The sequence below is a fragment of the Leptonychotes weddellii genome, chromosome 16 (assembly GCF_054177405.1).
Source record: "Leptonychotes weddellii isolate Sample4059 chromosome 16, ASM5417740v2, whole genome shotgun sequence".
NCBI classification, from domain to species: domain Eukaryota; kingdom Metazoa; phylum Chordata; class Mammalia; order Carnivora; family Phocidae; genus Leptonychotes; species Leptonychotes weddellii.
The window spans coordinates 40,412,425-40,426,951 of NC_138384.1; the positions used below are offsets into that span (position 1 = coordinate 40,412,425).

Here is a 14,527-nt window from a genome sequence, read left to right on the forward strand (position 1 = left end):
GACCCTGGGATCATAACCTGTGCCAAAGGCAGACGCTTAACAACTGAGCCACCCAGGCGCCCCCCCGGGAGGAGGATTTTAAAAGGAGTTTCAAATAATTGTGCCTATTCCTTTTTGATACTGCACCCAAACTCAACACACAGCCCTTTCTGTCTGTCTTTCAAATAATTTTAGCTTTTTATTTTGAAATAACTTTAGATTTATGGAAGAGTTGCAAAGATAGTGCAGAATTCCTGTACCCCCCTCACCCAGCTTCCCCTAATGTCAATGTTTTATGTACCCATCATCAAAGCTAAGAAATTAACATTGGCATTATATCACTAATTGAACTATGGACTTTGGTCGTTCACCAATTTTTCCACTAATCCGATCCACGATCCCACACCTCATCCCGCTGCCATCTCTAGTCTCCTCCTATCTGTGACAGTTCTTCTTCAGGCTTTTCTTGTTTTTGCCTTTTTTTTTCTTTATGTCCTTGACAGTTATGAGGAAGATCGTTTCTTAAAGGTTAGTTGCACTGTAGAATCTGAAGCCACTCGAGTGAACTGGCTTTGGCGTTTGTTGACCAACTGACCTTGGACAAGGCCCTTTGCCTGGAGACCTCTATAAAATGGAATGACAGTAAAACCCATCTCGTGGTGCTACTGTGAAAATCCAGTGAGGTGACAAAGGGTCCCTTGTTTGGCCTTCGCAGTAAGAATAGCAAATCCGCTCCTACTAAATGCATCAGAGGGATAACTCACTTAGCCTCATATTGGATCTTAAACTGTAGGTTCTGTTGTTACTCCCATGTTATAGAAGAGTAAACCAAGCCTCCTAGAGATGAAAAGTCTGACCCCGGGTCACACAGTCTAGAATTTGAAGCCTGGCAGGCTGGCTCAAAGAGCCCACGGTATTTGTTTTAGAACTTTAACTTTGTACTAATTTTAGATTTAACAGAAAATTTACAAAAATATTACAGAGCTCCCATATTCCCCTCACCCGGTTTCTCCTACTGTTGTGTTAGCATCTTACATAATTACGGTATGTTTATTTATTTTTTAGAGAGTGCGCATGTGCGTGCAGGGGGAGGGGAAGGATAAAGAGAGAGGGAGGGAGAGAATCTTAAGCAGACTCCACACTCAGCCTCATGACCCTGAGATCATGACTTGAGCCGAAATCAAGAATTGGACACTTAACTGACTGAGTCACCCAGATGCCCCAATGTGTTTATTAAAACCAGGAAGTTGGGTGCCTGGGTGGCTCAGTCAGTTAAGCGTCTGCCTACAGCTTAGGTCTTGATCTCAGGGTCCTGGAACGGAGCCCCCAAATTGGGCTCCCTGCTCAGCGGGGAACCTGCTTCTCCCTCTCCCTCTGCCGCTCCCCCCAACTCATGCTCTCTCACACACCTCTTCTCTCTCTCTCTCTCTCAAATAAATAAATAAAATCTTAAGGAAAAACCACAGGACATTAACATTGGTACAATATACTATTAATTAAACTACAGACCCTGTTGGAATATCAGCAGTTTTTCCCACTTGGTTATTTCATTATTTAGCATTTAGCTCTTCTCCTTAGTCACCTCCAACCTGCCAGTGGCTCAGTCTTTCCTTACCTTTCATGATCTTGACATTTTTTAGTACCAAGCAGTTATTTTGTAGGGTAGCCCTCATCTGGGGTTTGTCAGGTATTTTCTCCTGATCAGAATGAAGTTATGTGCTTTTCTGGCAAGACTATCAGAGCTGTGATGTTGTGTCCTCCCCGATGCCTGGTATCAGAGAGCTCACGGTACTGACATAGCTCATTGCTGTTACTGGTGATGTTGACCTTCATTGTGTGGTTACAGTGGAGCCTGCTGGGTTTCTCCATCATAGGATTTTTCTTCTTCCCTTTGCACTTAATAAATATCTTGGGGGAGATTCCTTGAGACCATGCAAATTATGTTTCTCTTGGAACTTTCGCCCACTGATTTTAGCATACGTCAGTGGATCTTGCCTGTAGCAATTATTAGCGTGGTGTTTGCCTAATGGTGATTTTGTGGCTTTCTAATTCTTCTCTCCATTTAATGGAAATTTTACTGTAAGGAAAGCTGTCCCTTCCCTCCATCTATCCATCCATCCATCCATTCACTTATTTATTTATGTATTTCAGTATAGACTTACAGATATTTATTTGATTCCTTGGGTTAAATATCCAATACTATCATTATTTATTTTGTGGCTCAAATTGTCCTGGATTTGGTCTTTTGGAATTCCTTCGGATCATCTTCTGTGTTCTTTCGACAAACCCCTGTCATTTCTTGAGCACTCCCCCACTTTCTGGCACCACATGTCATTCCAGGCTTATCTTGTGTATTTCCTGCCCTGTCTTTGGAATCAACCGCTTCTGCAAGGATCCCTGGTTTCTTTCACAGGAGAACGGGTATTTAGAAACTAAGATCTGAGCACTAGGTGTGCTCGTGGTTACCGAGGTATCACAGCTTCCAGGCCCTTTCACAAACATGTGTGTGTATCACACGTGCATGCACATATCTCCGTTTCCGTATCTATCTGTATGTATATAGCACTTACCATGAGATCATACTGATACCTCTGATTCTAGTCCAACATCACGGGCTTATTTTAGCCTTCTTCTTTCCTAATTTATAACTTCTTTCTCCAGCATTGCAAAACCTACCTCCCACTTCTACAGTATACTTAGGTATTTGTTCAATGCAAGTATAGGCATAAAGCAGCTTCAGAATTATTTGCCTGTGTCCCTGTGAGAACATTTACTAGGTGACAACATGTATGTGCAGTCCTTTTTCTCTGTAGTCTTTTTTTTTTTAAGATTTTATTTATTTATTTGAGAGAGAGAGAGAGACAGAGATAGCGACAGAGATGATGAGCAGGGAAGGGAGGGAGAAACAGGCTCCCTGCTGAGCAGGGAGCCCGACGTGGGTCTCAATCCCAGGACCCCAAGATCATGACCCGAGCTGAAGGCAGACACTTAACCAACTGAGCCACCCAAGCGCCCCTTCTCTGTAGTCTTTTTTTTTTTTTTTAAAGATTTTATTTATTTGACAGTGAGAGATACAGCGAGAGAGGGAACACAAGCAGGGGGAGTGGGAGAGGGAGAAGCAGGCTTCCCGCTGAGCAGGGAGCCCGATGCGGGGCTCGATCCCAGGACCCCGGGATCATGACCTGAGCCAAAGGCAGGCACTTAACGACTGAGCCACCCAGGCGCCCCTCTCTGTAGTCTTTTTAAAAGCATTTTTTTATTACTGAATTACATGTTGACATCAAATTTTATGTTAGTTTCATAGTGATCTGACAATTTTCTTCATTACTCGGTGCTCACCACAGTAAGGGAAATCACCGTCTGTCACCATGCCATGTTAGTACGATATACTTGACTATATTCCCTTTGCTGTACTTTTTTCATCTCTGTGACTTATTTATTTTATGACTGGCAGTTTGTACCTTTTCGCCATAGTCTTACAGCGTCCAGTCAAGACCTATCCCATGGTGACCCACTCCTTCGGTGTGGTTGCTTTATTTACTTTTTAAATAAAGTTACATCCATTGGTCAGTGTTTATATTCATACTGGCTTCTTCCTACATTGTTATTGTAATTGTTAGTTTATTTTGGGTGTGTGTGAAGGAAATATGGAACACGATTATAATTCTAAGAGTCAGAATTACACTAAACAATTACACTAAAAACACTAAATAGTGTTTTCCATCCTGGTCTTTCCTGCTCTGTACCTGTCTCCCTTTTTCTACCCCGTTCCCATCAACCCCATGTAAGGAACCCATGTCTTTCTTTTCTGCTGTATCCTTCCTGTATTTCTTTCATACAGATGAGTAAATACCTGTGTCTATTCTCTTAGTGAAGAATAGGTGCCTATTGACACTCTTGTGTACTTTGCTTTGTTAATTTCCCTGGCTGTCCTGGATGTCATTCCATAGCAGGTCCTAGAACTTGTCTTCGTTCTTTGGATAGCTCCCTTATGCTCCACTGTCTGGATGTTACATAGCCTATTCGGCCCCTCTCTTTATTTATTTATTTTAAAGATTTTGTTTATTTATTTATTTGAGAGAGAGAGAGAGACAGAGAAACAGCATGAGAGGGGATAGGGTCAGAGGGAGAAGCAGGCTCCCCGCCGAGCCGGGAGCCCGATGTGGGACTCGATCCCAGGACTCCGGGATCATGACCTGAGCCGAAGGCAGTCGCTTAACCAACTGAGCCACCCAGGCGCCCCGGCCCCTCTCTTGTGGGTGGGCATTTTGGTCAGTTCTGATACGTCGTGATTACAAACAGTGCTGCAATGAAGAATCTGGTGCACATGCATTCTCCTGTTCCCTGAACAAGAATGCATGCTCTTAACATCAGACTATACCATGTGGTGTGTTGAAAACCTTGATTTGGTTGCTGGCATTTAAGAATTTTGAGTTAGCACTTCAAAGTTTGGATTTATTGGGGCGCCTGGGTGGTTCAGTCAGTGAAGCGTCTGACTTCAGCTCAGGTCATGATCTCAGGGTCTTGGGATCGAGCCCAAGCCCCGAGCCCCTTGTTGGTTGGCTCTGCACTCAGCGAGGAGTCTGCTTGTCTCTCTCCCTTTGCCCCTCCCCCGGCTCATGCTCTTTCTCTCTCTCAAATAAATACATAAAAAATCTTAAAAAAAAAAAAAGTTTGGATCTATCTATCTATCTATCTATCTATCTATCTATCTATGTATCTATCTCTGTTCCTGGCATATAAAAACCACCATATAGAGACTTACTCTAGAAGTTGACAGATTTGGGGGCCCTGGGCTTGCTTCCTGCATGGAAGCAGAAGCTACACCGCAGTGAGCGATGGCAGCCCCTTTAAGACAGGGCGGAGTCTACGGTTTGCTACACACTCCATCACTCTCTGCTGCCTGACTCCTTCCAGCCGGCCTTTGTCCCCGTTTATATTACCTGGCAGGTTTCTAGACATCTGAGTTTATAACCCCTCAATGATATCATATATGCAAAATGTTTGGCACGAGGGCTGCACGCAGTAAATAATCGTAGTAAGAATAATATCCATTCACTCATGTAATCCTCACTGCACCGTCCCAAGTGCTTTGCTTGTATGTATTCTCCTGAGCCTCATAAAAACCCTTAGAGTAGAAACCATTATTATTCCACTTTACAGATAAGGAAACCGAGGCGCAGAGAGGTGAAGTGATGTGCCCAGGGAAGCGCAGCTTGGAAATGGCAAAGCTGAGGTTTCACCTGGGGAGCTCCAGAACCCGTGTCCCTAATTACTAAGTGTTCCAGAGCTGTTCGCTCTTGCCCCTCGCTCTGTCTGCACATCCTCCCCTGCTCCAGCTCAGGCCTCACTGCCCGGCCCCGCTCTGCTCCTTTCTCCCCAGGTGAGCCGGGCTCCATGACTGTAACCTGGACCACATGGGTCCCCACCCCGTCCGAAGTGCAGTTCGGACTGCAGCTAACGGGCCCCCTGCCCCTCCGGGCTCAGGGCACCTTCAGCCGCTTTGTGGATGGGGGCCTTCTCCGGCGGAAGCTCTACATACACCGGGTCACGCTGCGGGAGCTGCTGCCGGGGGTCCAGTATGGTGAGAGGGGCCCCAGGCCCGAGTGCTCATGGGGAAGCAGGAAGAGGAGTGGGGGATAGAGGAGAAGCCACCGCTGACAGGGGGCCCAGGCCGGGCTGGTAACTGCTCTGCTGATCTGCAGCCTATTGTACGAGACTCTGGCATGAGAATGGAAGGCTCTGGGGTCTGGGGTGGGGTGGACCGAAGGGCATGGGTCGGAACCCCTCGATCCCCACTTCCTCCCCCCACCAAGTGAAGATGGATTGCGGGGTGGGGAGGAGGCAGCCAGGGCGTGCTCCTAGCTGACTGTGACCTTCCCCTTTCCCTCAGTTTACCGCTGTGGCAGTTCTCGGGGCTGGAGCCGTCGGTTCCGTTTCCGGGCGCTGAAGAATGGTCCCCACTGGAGCCCCCGTCTGGCTGTGTTTGGGGACCTGGGGGCTGACAACCCGAAGGCCTTCCCGCGGCTGCGCAGGGACACCCAGCAGGGCATGTACGATGCTGTTCTCCATGTGGGTGAGGCATTGACGAGGGTGCACCTGAAGGCGTTGGGTGGGGCTTGGGTGGGAGGTGATCCCGGGGCTATCGAGGGCACCGCGCTGGGGTTAGTGTGGTTCTGAAGGGACAGGCGATGAGACACGGACCCTGGAGAGGGTGTCTGTGGTTAACCAGCCTGCCCAGGTGCAAATCCCAGCTCCAACACGGAGAGCCGTGTGCGTTATTGGTTTTGTCCTCTGCGTTATTACAATGAGGGCTAAGGCTGCTCCAGAATTCATGGCATTGTCGTGATGACTACATGGGTGACGTGGCTTGGCATGCTGTAAGTGCCGCTTATTCCTTGTCATGATCATTGCTGCTGTGGCTTCAGGGGACAGGGACACACTTGGGAGATGGAGATTGGGGCTGACATGGTTCACAGCCGCAGACTCTGGAATCAGACTCCCAGGGCCTGATTCCTGGATTTTTACTAACCAGCCCTGTGACCTTGCACAAGCACATAATCCCTCTGGGCCTCAGTTTCCCCATCTGAAGTGGGGTGATAATAACATCCACCTCAGAGGGTGTTTTGAAGATTCCGGTGATCAAGTATGTAAAGCATTTGGAACTGTGCCTGGTACAAAACCAGTATCAGATCGTGTCAGTCTCAACGTTGTCATGGGAGGGGACAAGAAGGTGAGCAGAGATGGGGGCCAGTGTGATCAGAGCATGGGAGACCAGGGCAGTCTCAAGGGGGGGTCCTCAGTGGCCAGAGGTTCAGGAAACAGCTCCAAGTGCACATGTGGGTGGGTGTGAGGTAGGGATTGCAGAACCGGGATGGCTCGGGGCTGGGGGTTGCAGAGCCGAGCAATTGGGTCTCTTGGGTCCAGCAAGAGGAGAGCCGGGTCTGGGTCCTCACTCTCTCCCTGCCCCCCCCCCCCCCAGGAGACTTCGCCTACAACATGGATCAGGACAATGCTCGAGTCGGGGACAAGTTCATGCGGCTCATTGAACCTGTGGCCGCCAGCCTGCCCTATATGACGTGCCCTGGGAATCACGAAGAACGCTAGTGAGGGCCTGGGGCTTCAGGGCGGGTGAGGGCCTGACCGGTGCAAACAGACGTGTCCTTCTTAGTGTCTCACTTTAGTCCCTCATCCTGCAGCAGTGCATTAGTGGTATCAAGAGGAGAGGAGATGGGGGCCGGGCTGGGAGGCAGACCTGGCCTGGCAGTGGGGAGTTGGGGGCCCGGTCGGGGAACCCAGACTCTCTCCCCACCTTTTCTTTTACCCAGCAACTTCTCTAACTACAAGGCCCGCTTCAGCATGCCAGGGAACAACGAAGGCCTGTGGTACAGGTAATCTGGGGAACCCTGAGGACTGGAGGATGGATGGGAGATGCCAAGGAGACCCCCACCTCTGACCTACGCCCTCTGACCCCTCCAGCTGGGATCTGGGCCCTGCGCACATCATCTCCTTCTCCACCGAGGTATACTTCTTCCTCAGTTACGGTCACCACCTGGTAGAGAGACAGTTCCACTGGCTGGAGAGCGACCTCCAGGTAACATGGGTGGAGGTCCCCTATAATCCCCTGCCCTGCCTCTCCTCCCCACCCACCCCTCCCAGGGCTCACTCGGGGCTCTTCTCTCTAGAAAGCCAATAAGAACCGGGCAGCCCGGCCGTGGATCATTACCATGGGCCACCGGCCCATGTACTGTTCCAATGCTGATTTGGATGACTGTACATGGCATGAAAGCAAGGTGAGGACCCCCTCCCTGAGGCGGGGTGCTGAGAGCCAGGAGGGGGAGGGGGGCGGCCTGAGTCCCCATTCACTTCCTTGTGCGCCCTGCCCAGGTTCGCAAAGGCCTCCGTGGCAAGTTCTTTGGGTTGGAGGATCTTTTCTACAAATACGGTGAGTGACCTGGGGGACTTCCAGCCCCAGGACCCAGCCCGCCCTCCCCCCACCGCCCCGCCCAACCTCTCCAGGATCAAACAGCTTGACCCCAACTTGTTCTGTCTCAGGGGTCGACCTGCAGCTGTGGGCTCATGAGCACTCCTACGAACGCCTGTGGCCCATTTACGACTACCAGGTGAGGCTCAGGGAAGGCCGAGGGCCCATGCGGCTGGTGTCGGTGGACCCTTGGACACCTGGGTTTTGGCCTGGTGTGACACGCTCCTCCCCCTTGTCCCTGTCTCCAGGTGTTTAATGGCAGCCGAGAGATGCCCTACACCAACCCTCGAGGCCCGGTCCACATCATCACAGGATCTGCCGTGAGCACCACGGGGAAGAGTGCCTTTGGCTTCTTGCCTCTTGATTTTTACTGCCTCTTATGCCTGCCTGGGGGGCCAGGTGTTTATACGGCTGCTGTCACCAACACTCCCCCCCGAGAGCTTAGGTAGCCCTAGTCGCAGGCCCATTGTACAGATGTGGAAACAGAGGCTCAGGCAGTCAAATACTCGTTCAGTCTCAGGCTCAACAGGTGGCAGGGGTTGGGGGGGGGCTTGCTCAAGTTTACCAGATGGATCCAAAGACAGACGGCTTCTTATTATCATCACTGCCACTGAACTCCAGACTCGATTCACGTTCCACCAAACTTCTCCCTGACGACCGCTTTCTGTTCCAGGATCCCACATTCGAGTTAGTTATCATGTCTCCAGAGTCTTTCATCCTGCACATTTTAGAAAACTCCTGGCCAGTTGTTTTGCAGAAGGCCCCGTGGTCTGGGTTTATGTGTCATTTTGCTGAGATTCAGGTTATGCATTTCGGGCAAGACGATCACAGAAGTGATGTGTTCTCCTTGGTGCATCGGACCCGGGGCTCCTGCCGTCCGTGTGTCTCTGAATCACCTGGTTAAGGAGGTGTCTGCGGGTTTCCTCCACTGTAAAGCTATTATATTTCCCTTTCTAATTAATAAGTAACTTCAGGGAGATACCTTTCGGCCATGCAAATCTCCCAGCACTCCTCAAACTTTCACGCACTGATTTTTGAATCCTCCAGTGTGTCCTGCCTGCAACAATTATTACTGAGGTGTTCTAATGGGAAGTTTCTATTTCCCTCATTCCTCCTAGATTTATTAATTAGAATCTCTCATGAGGAAGAGTCATCCCCTCAGTTCCATTTATGTAGTTCGTTATTGATTTATACCAGTGTGGACTCATGGGTAATTGTTGTATCCTGTGGGCGATAAACCGATATGACTGTGATTTATGCTGTTGATCACCTTGCTCCAGTTTGGGCCACTGGGAACTCTTCGGGTCAGGGCCTGTGTTTTCTTTCGAGTGCCCCTGTCATTTTGTGAGCTCTTCCTTATTTTTTGACCCTACGGGGTGTTCCAAGAATCCTCTTGTGTTTCCCTGCCCTTTCCCTGTCTGCCTTGGAATCACTCACTTCTGCAAGGAGACAGGGCTTATTTTTTAAGCTGGTTCTTATAAATTAGTAAGATCAAAGTAAGAAACACTTGTGATAAAAACTCAAACAGTGCACGGGGTGCCTGGGTGGCTCAGGCAGTTAAGTGTCTGCCTTTGGCTCAGGTCATGATCCTGGGGTCCTGGAATCAAGTCCCGCATCGGGCTCCCTGCTCAGCGGGAAGCCTGCTTCTCCCTCTCCCTCTGTGATCTCTCTCTCTCTCAAATAAGTGTATAAAATCTTTTAAAAAATCTAAAAAAGTTCAATTGTGCAGAGGGCAGGAGGTGAACACCAGCCATCCACACCCCTTCTTCGTCCCACTCTCGTGTTCTGTCGGATGGCATTTTAGAATGTTCTCTGCATGTGCAATTGAGTGATTATCTTGATAGAGATGTTAGTTAATGTACTACCCGGTTTCAAAAAACAACTTGGATCATGCTTCATCCCCTAGGGGTTCTCAACTTTGGTGGACATTACATGGGGAAGTTTTAAAACTCCGGCGTCTGGGCCCCATTCCAGAACAAACACCAGAATCTCTGAGAACAGGACCCTGGCAGTGGCCCAGGTAGCCACCACCTGGAGCAGGAAATAGAATGTTATCAGCACCAGATGGCGCCTCACACCCCTGGGTGATCGCTATTCTGAACTTTAATCAGCACAGATTAGTTTTCCTTCATTTTCAAATTTTGAAATTATTTCAGACTTACAGAAAAGTTGCAAAAATACAAAGACTTTCCATATCCCCTTTACCAATGTTTCCCAAACATGAACATTTAACCACATCTCTTTTTGTTATGTTTTGTTTGTTTTTGAGAGAGAGAGAGAGAGAGAGACAGCTCGTGGATGCATGTGAGCAGGAAGGGAAGGGACAGAGGGAGAAAGAATCCTGGAACAGGCCCCACACCCAGCGAGGAGCCCCACACCCAGCGAGGAGCCCCACACAGAGCTCAATCCCATGACCCTGAGATCATGACCTGAGCCGAAATCAAGAGTCAGATGCTCAACCGACTGAGCCACCCAGGCGCCCCAACCACATCTGTTTTAATCTCTATTTTATCTTCTTATTTGTCACAGCTATTATCATATTATTAATATTTTATAATATTGTTATATTATGTATAATTAATGGTTATTAATATATTATTTCTCCTGGAGAGATCATTTGGGACTATGCCATTATCTGGCGATTCCTCAGACTTTCACCGTGAGTTTTACCACCTATTGATGATTCTTGCTTCCATTAATGATTCCAATGATGGGTGCAAAAGGGTGATTTTTCAAGGTCCCGCATGGTCTCTGCTCATGTCGCCGGGCGTATCTCCTGCAAGCCTGAGCAATCGCTCTCCCCCAGGCGCTGGTGACTTAAAAAGCTTTCTCGGGGGCGCCTGGGTGGCTCAGTTGGTTAAGCGACTGCCTTCAGCTCAGGTCATGATCCTGGAGTCCCGGGATCGAGTCCCGCATTGGGCTCCCTGCTCAGCAGGGAGTCTGCTTCGTCCTCTGACCCTATCCCCTCTCATGTGTTCTCTCTCTCTCATTCTCTCTCTCTCAAATAAATAAATAAAATCTTTAAAAAAAAAAAAAAGCTTTCTCGGAGGGTCTACGGCACGGTCAGTGTTGAGGCCCCCCGGTTTTGTCCATTCTTCCAATTGCGTTTTCCCTTTTACTGTACATCGTGGCCACCAACACCTTGCTTTGTGATGGCTACGCTATGATTTATTTAACTGACCCCCACTGATGGGCATTTGGGTGCCTTCCAGCTTAGGGCTCTTACAGAAAATGCTGCAGTGGGCAGTCTCTCACAACCATGCACTTTTCTAGAAGTCTTAGTGAGATCAAGGCTTAACAGACTTTGTCTTCCTTGGAGGCCTCAGGGTCCTGGCCTGGGAGGTTGTTTCTGCTCCTTGTGGGTCCTCCACCCACCCCAGCCCTGGGTCTAAAGGATTCTGTCTGGCAGGGCTGTGAGGAGCGGCTGACCCCCTTCTCCCTCTTCCCGAGGCCCTGGAGCGCCGTGCGCGTGAAGGAGTACGGATACACGCGGCTACAAATCCTCAACGGGACCCACGTGCACATCCAGCAGGTGTCAGACGACCAGGTCAGTGAGCGGTGGCCCGATCACCTGCCCGAGTAACCGGGCCCAGCGGGTTCTGGAGCTGAGTGGTTAAAAGCATGGACTCCAGAGCCGGAAATCCTGGGTTCAAATCCTGCCTCTGCTACTTACCAGCTGGCTGACTTCGAGCGACTTATTTCAACTCTCCAAGCCACAACTTTCCCATCTGTTAAAGGGGATGATAATAGTTGCTTGACCTGTTATATATAAAGTGCTGAGAACAGTTTCCAAAGCATGAAAAAGGCCGGTGGTGGGAGCAGGTGGAGGGAAACCAGTATGATGTGTGCTGGGCAGAAGTGGCCCAAGGTTAGAAGGACCTAAATAATCATGGCTCACCTTTCTTTATTTTTGCCATTGTAATTTTATTGTATTTTTTTTTAAGATTTTATTTATTTATTTGAGATAGAAAGAATGAGAGAGAGAGAGCATGAGAGGGAGGAGGATCAGAGGGAGAAGCAGACTCCCTGCCGAGCAGGAAGCCTGATGTGGGACTCGATCCTGGGACTCCAGGATCATGACCTGAGCCGAAGGCAGTCGCTTAACCCACTGAGCCACCCAGGCGCCCCTTATTGTATTTTTTTTAAGATTTATTTATTTGGGGCACCTGGGTGGCTCAGTGGGTTAAGCAGCTGCCTTCGGCTCAGGTCATGATCCCAGGGCCGTGGGATCGAGCCCCGCATCGGGCTCCCTGCTCAGTGGGGAGCCTGCTTCTCTCTCTCCCTTTGCCTGCTGCTCCCCCTGCTTGTCTCTCTCTGTCAAATAAATAAATAAAATCTCTAAAAAAATTTTTAGGAAGGGAAGGGCAGAGGGAGAGAGAGAATCCCAGAGCTTGACTCTGGGCTTGATCTCACGACCCTGAGACCACAACCTGAGCCGAAACCAAGAGTTGGATGCTTAACTGAATGTGCCACCTCGGTGCCCCTGTCATTGTCTTTTTAAAATAATAATAATTATGATTTCTTGAGCACCTGTTTACATCAGATGCTGGGCTAGACCCTTTACATCTAGGAACCTTTTAATCCCCACAGCAATCCCATGGGATGGTTTTTCTTTCCATTGTACAGTTGAGAGAACTGAGGCTCAGAGAGGGGAAGTAATTTTCCAAGGGTCACACAGCTGGAGGGTGGCAGAGCTGGGGTCTGGCCGCAAAGACTGTGTTCTTTTTATTATAAATAACTACCCTTTATTGAGCAGTGCACGCACCAGGGGTAGGCTTTAGGCTTATGTGTTTATCCCATTCGGTTCTCCCCTGTGTATAGAGTATGGAACTGAGGCTCATAGTTGGGGAACATTCTTAAGGCCATGTAGAGAGCCGTTGCACTGAGATATATAAGTGACATTTGTCTGACTCCAGGGTTTGTGCTCATAATAATAGCCTACACCTTACACAGTCCTTGCCTTGTCCCGGGATCCCTTTTTAAAAAGCCCTCCACAAATAACCTCATTTAATTCCCGCAACATCTATGATGTAGGTACTATTACTATCATCCCCACTTGTCAGATGAGGAAAACTGAGGCTCAGAGAGGTCTAACACTTCGCCCAAGGTCACACAGTCCATTAAAGATCTGGATTTGAATTCAGGTCCTTGGCCCTGGAGTCTGGACTTTCAGCTCTCACTACCTCTTTTGTTTTTGTCCCTTGCAGGACGGGAAGATCGTGGATGACATCTGGGTGGTGAGACCCCTGGTTGGCCGGATGACGTACCTCTAGGCACAGGGGCAGCTCTCATCAGGGACCCTGGGCCTCGCTGCCTTGCCCAGTGTGACCAGACACTGCCCAGGCCCAGGTGGAGAGTCGGGGCAGGCCTTGGCTCCCAGTCCTTCTGAGGCCCCGTGTGGAGTGGTTGTAGCCCAAGGCAGCTGGAGCGGCTCTCTCCTCCTGGAGAGGTGGGGTACCACTGGCTGTGATGGGAGGGCCGGCGCCCAGGCACAGAGCAAAGCAGGGCAGGTGTGGGGCGGCACAGCCCGGCTCTCCTGCATAACACTCATAGGGCAGGGCGCCCACGGGGACCCTGGAATAAAGAGGCTTATAGCTGTGGCCATGGACTCTGCGCTTCTGCCAGGGATGCCCCCTGGGCCGACTCCTCCCCTGCCCGCAGGGGTGAGGGGCATCACCAGCCCTAAGTCAGCGGAGTGGGCACGGCTGTCATGACACCACTCTCCGGCAGGGGGCGTCGGTGACTTTCTCCTCCAAGGCCGCCCTCAATGCTCCAGCTGCCCAAGGAGTACTAACCAGTGTTGCCTTGTGCCTCAGTATCCCGGCCCAGCACTGAGAAGTGTTAGCACTCCTGCCTCCAAGCTGGGGTTGCTGACAAGCCTTAGGATCTCACAGACGTGCCATTTTCCTCCCCTTTTCCCTTCCTTTTCTCCTCCGTCTCTCTATCCCCTTCCGTTTCGTGTATTCACCCGTTATTTATTGGGCATCTCCCATGTGCCAGGTCCTGGTCTCAGTCCTGGGAGACAGCTGTGAGCAAGCCAGAGATCTCTGCCTTAACGGAGCTGATACTCTAACCAGGGGGTCAGACAGCAAACACAATAAATAAGAAAAATGTAAAGCAGGGTAAATATTGGTAAGCACTCTGAAAAAGCAGGGAAGGGGCCTGAGGGGGGACAGTTGCAGTTTTTACAAGGATAATCAGGGGGATCTCACCGGGAGGGTGAACATTTGATCTGAAGGAGTCTGAGTGAGAAGTCACAGGGGCAGAGTGTTCCAGGCAGAGGAATGGCCAGTGCAAAGGCCCTGAGGTGGAAACACGCCGGCCCTGCCAGGGATCAGTGTGGAGGCCGGTACAGCCTGGGCAGAGTGAGTAGGGGAAGATAGAGACAGGGAGGTGATGGGGAAAGATCATGCTGGGCCTCGTGGGGCCCAGGAGGACTTTGTCCTTTATCCACAGGAGGGCTCTGAGCTGCTGACAGACACATCTGACAGCAGGAGTCCTAGGCCAAGCTGGGCGCTGGCCCCTGGGCTGAGAGCTTCCCTGGGGCAGCCTGTGGGCTCCCAG

At 50.0% G+C, this 14,527-nt stretch overlaps 1 protein-coding gene across 1 annotated transcript in view; it reads left to right on the top strand.

The window, feature by feature from the left end:
• The window catches only part of ACP7 (acid phosphatase 7, tartrate resistant (putative)), a 15,139-nt gene extending 1,496 nt beyond the window's left edge, over window positions 1-13,643 (top strand). Inside the window, exons 2-12 of the mRNA XM_006739415.2 lie at window positions 5,363-5,563; window positions 5,873-6,055; window positions 6,962-7,085; window positions 7,308-7,370; window positions 7,459-7,573; window positions 7,665-7,772; window positions 7,867-7,924; window positions 8,035-8,102; window positions 8,212-8,283; window positions 11,373-11,510; window positions 13,171-13,643. Coding sequence (XP_006739478.1) covers window positions 5,363-5,563; window positions 5,873-6,055; window positions 6,962-7,085; window positions 7,308-7,370; window positions 7,459-7,573; window positions 7,665-7,772; window positions 7,867-7,924; window positions 8,035-8,102; window positions 8,212-8,283; window positions 11,373-11,510; window positions 13,171-13,236 — 1,196 coding nt within the window. The 3' untranslated portion in view covers window positions 13,237-13,643. The remainder of the gene's footprint in view (window positions 1-5,362; window positions 5,564-5,872; window positions 6,056-6,961; window positions 7,086-7,307; window positions 7,371-7,458; window positions 7,574-7,664; window positions 7,773-7,866; window positions 7,925-8,034; window positions 8,103-8,211; window positions 8,284-11,372; window positions 11,511-13,170) is intronic.
• Window positions 13,644-14,527: the final 884 nt, after the last annotated feature.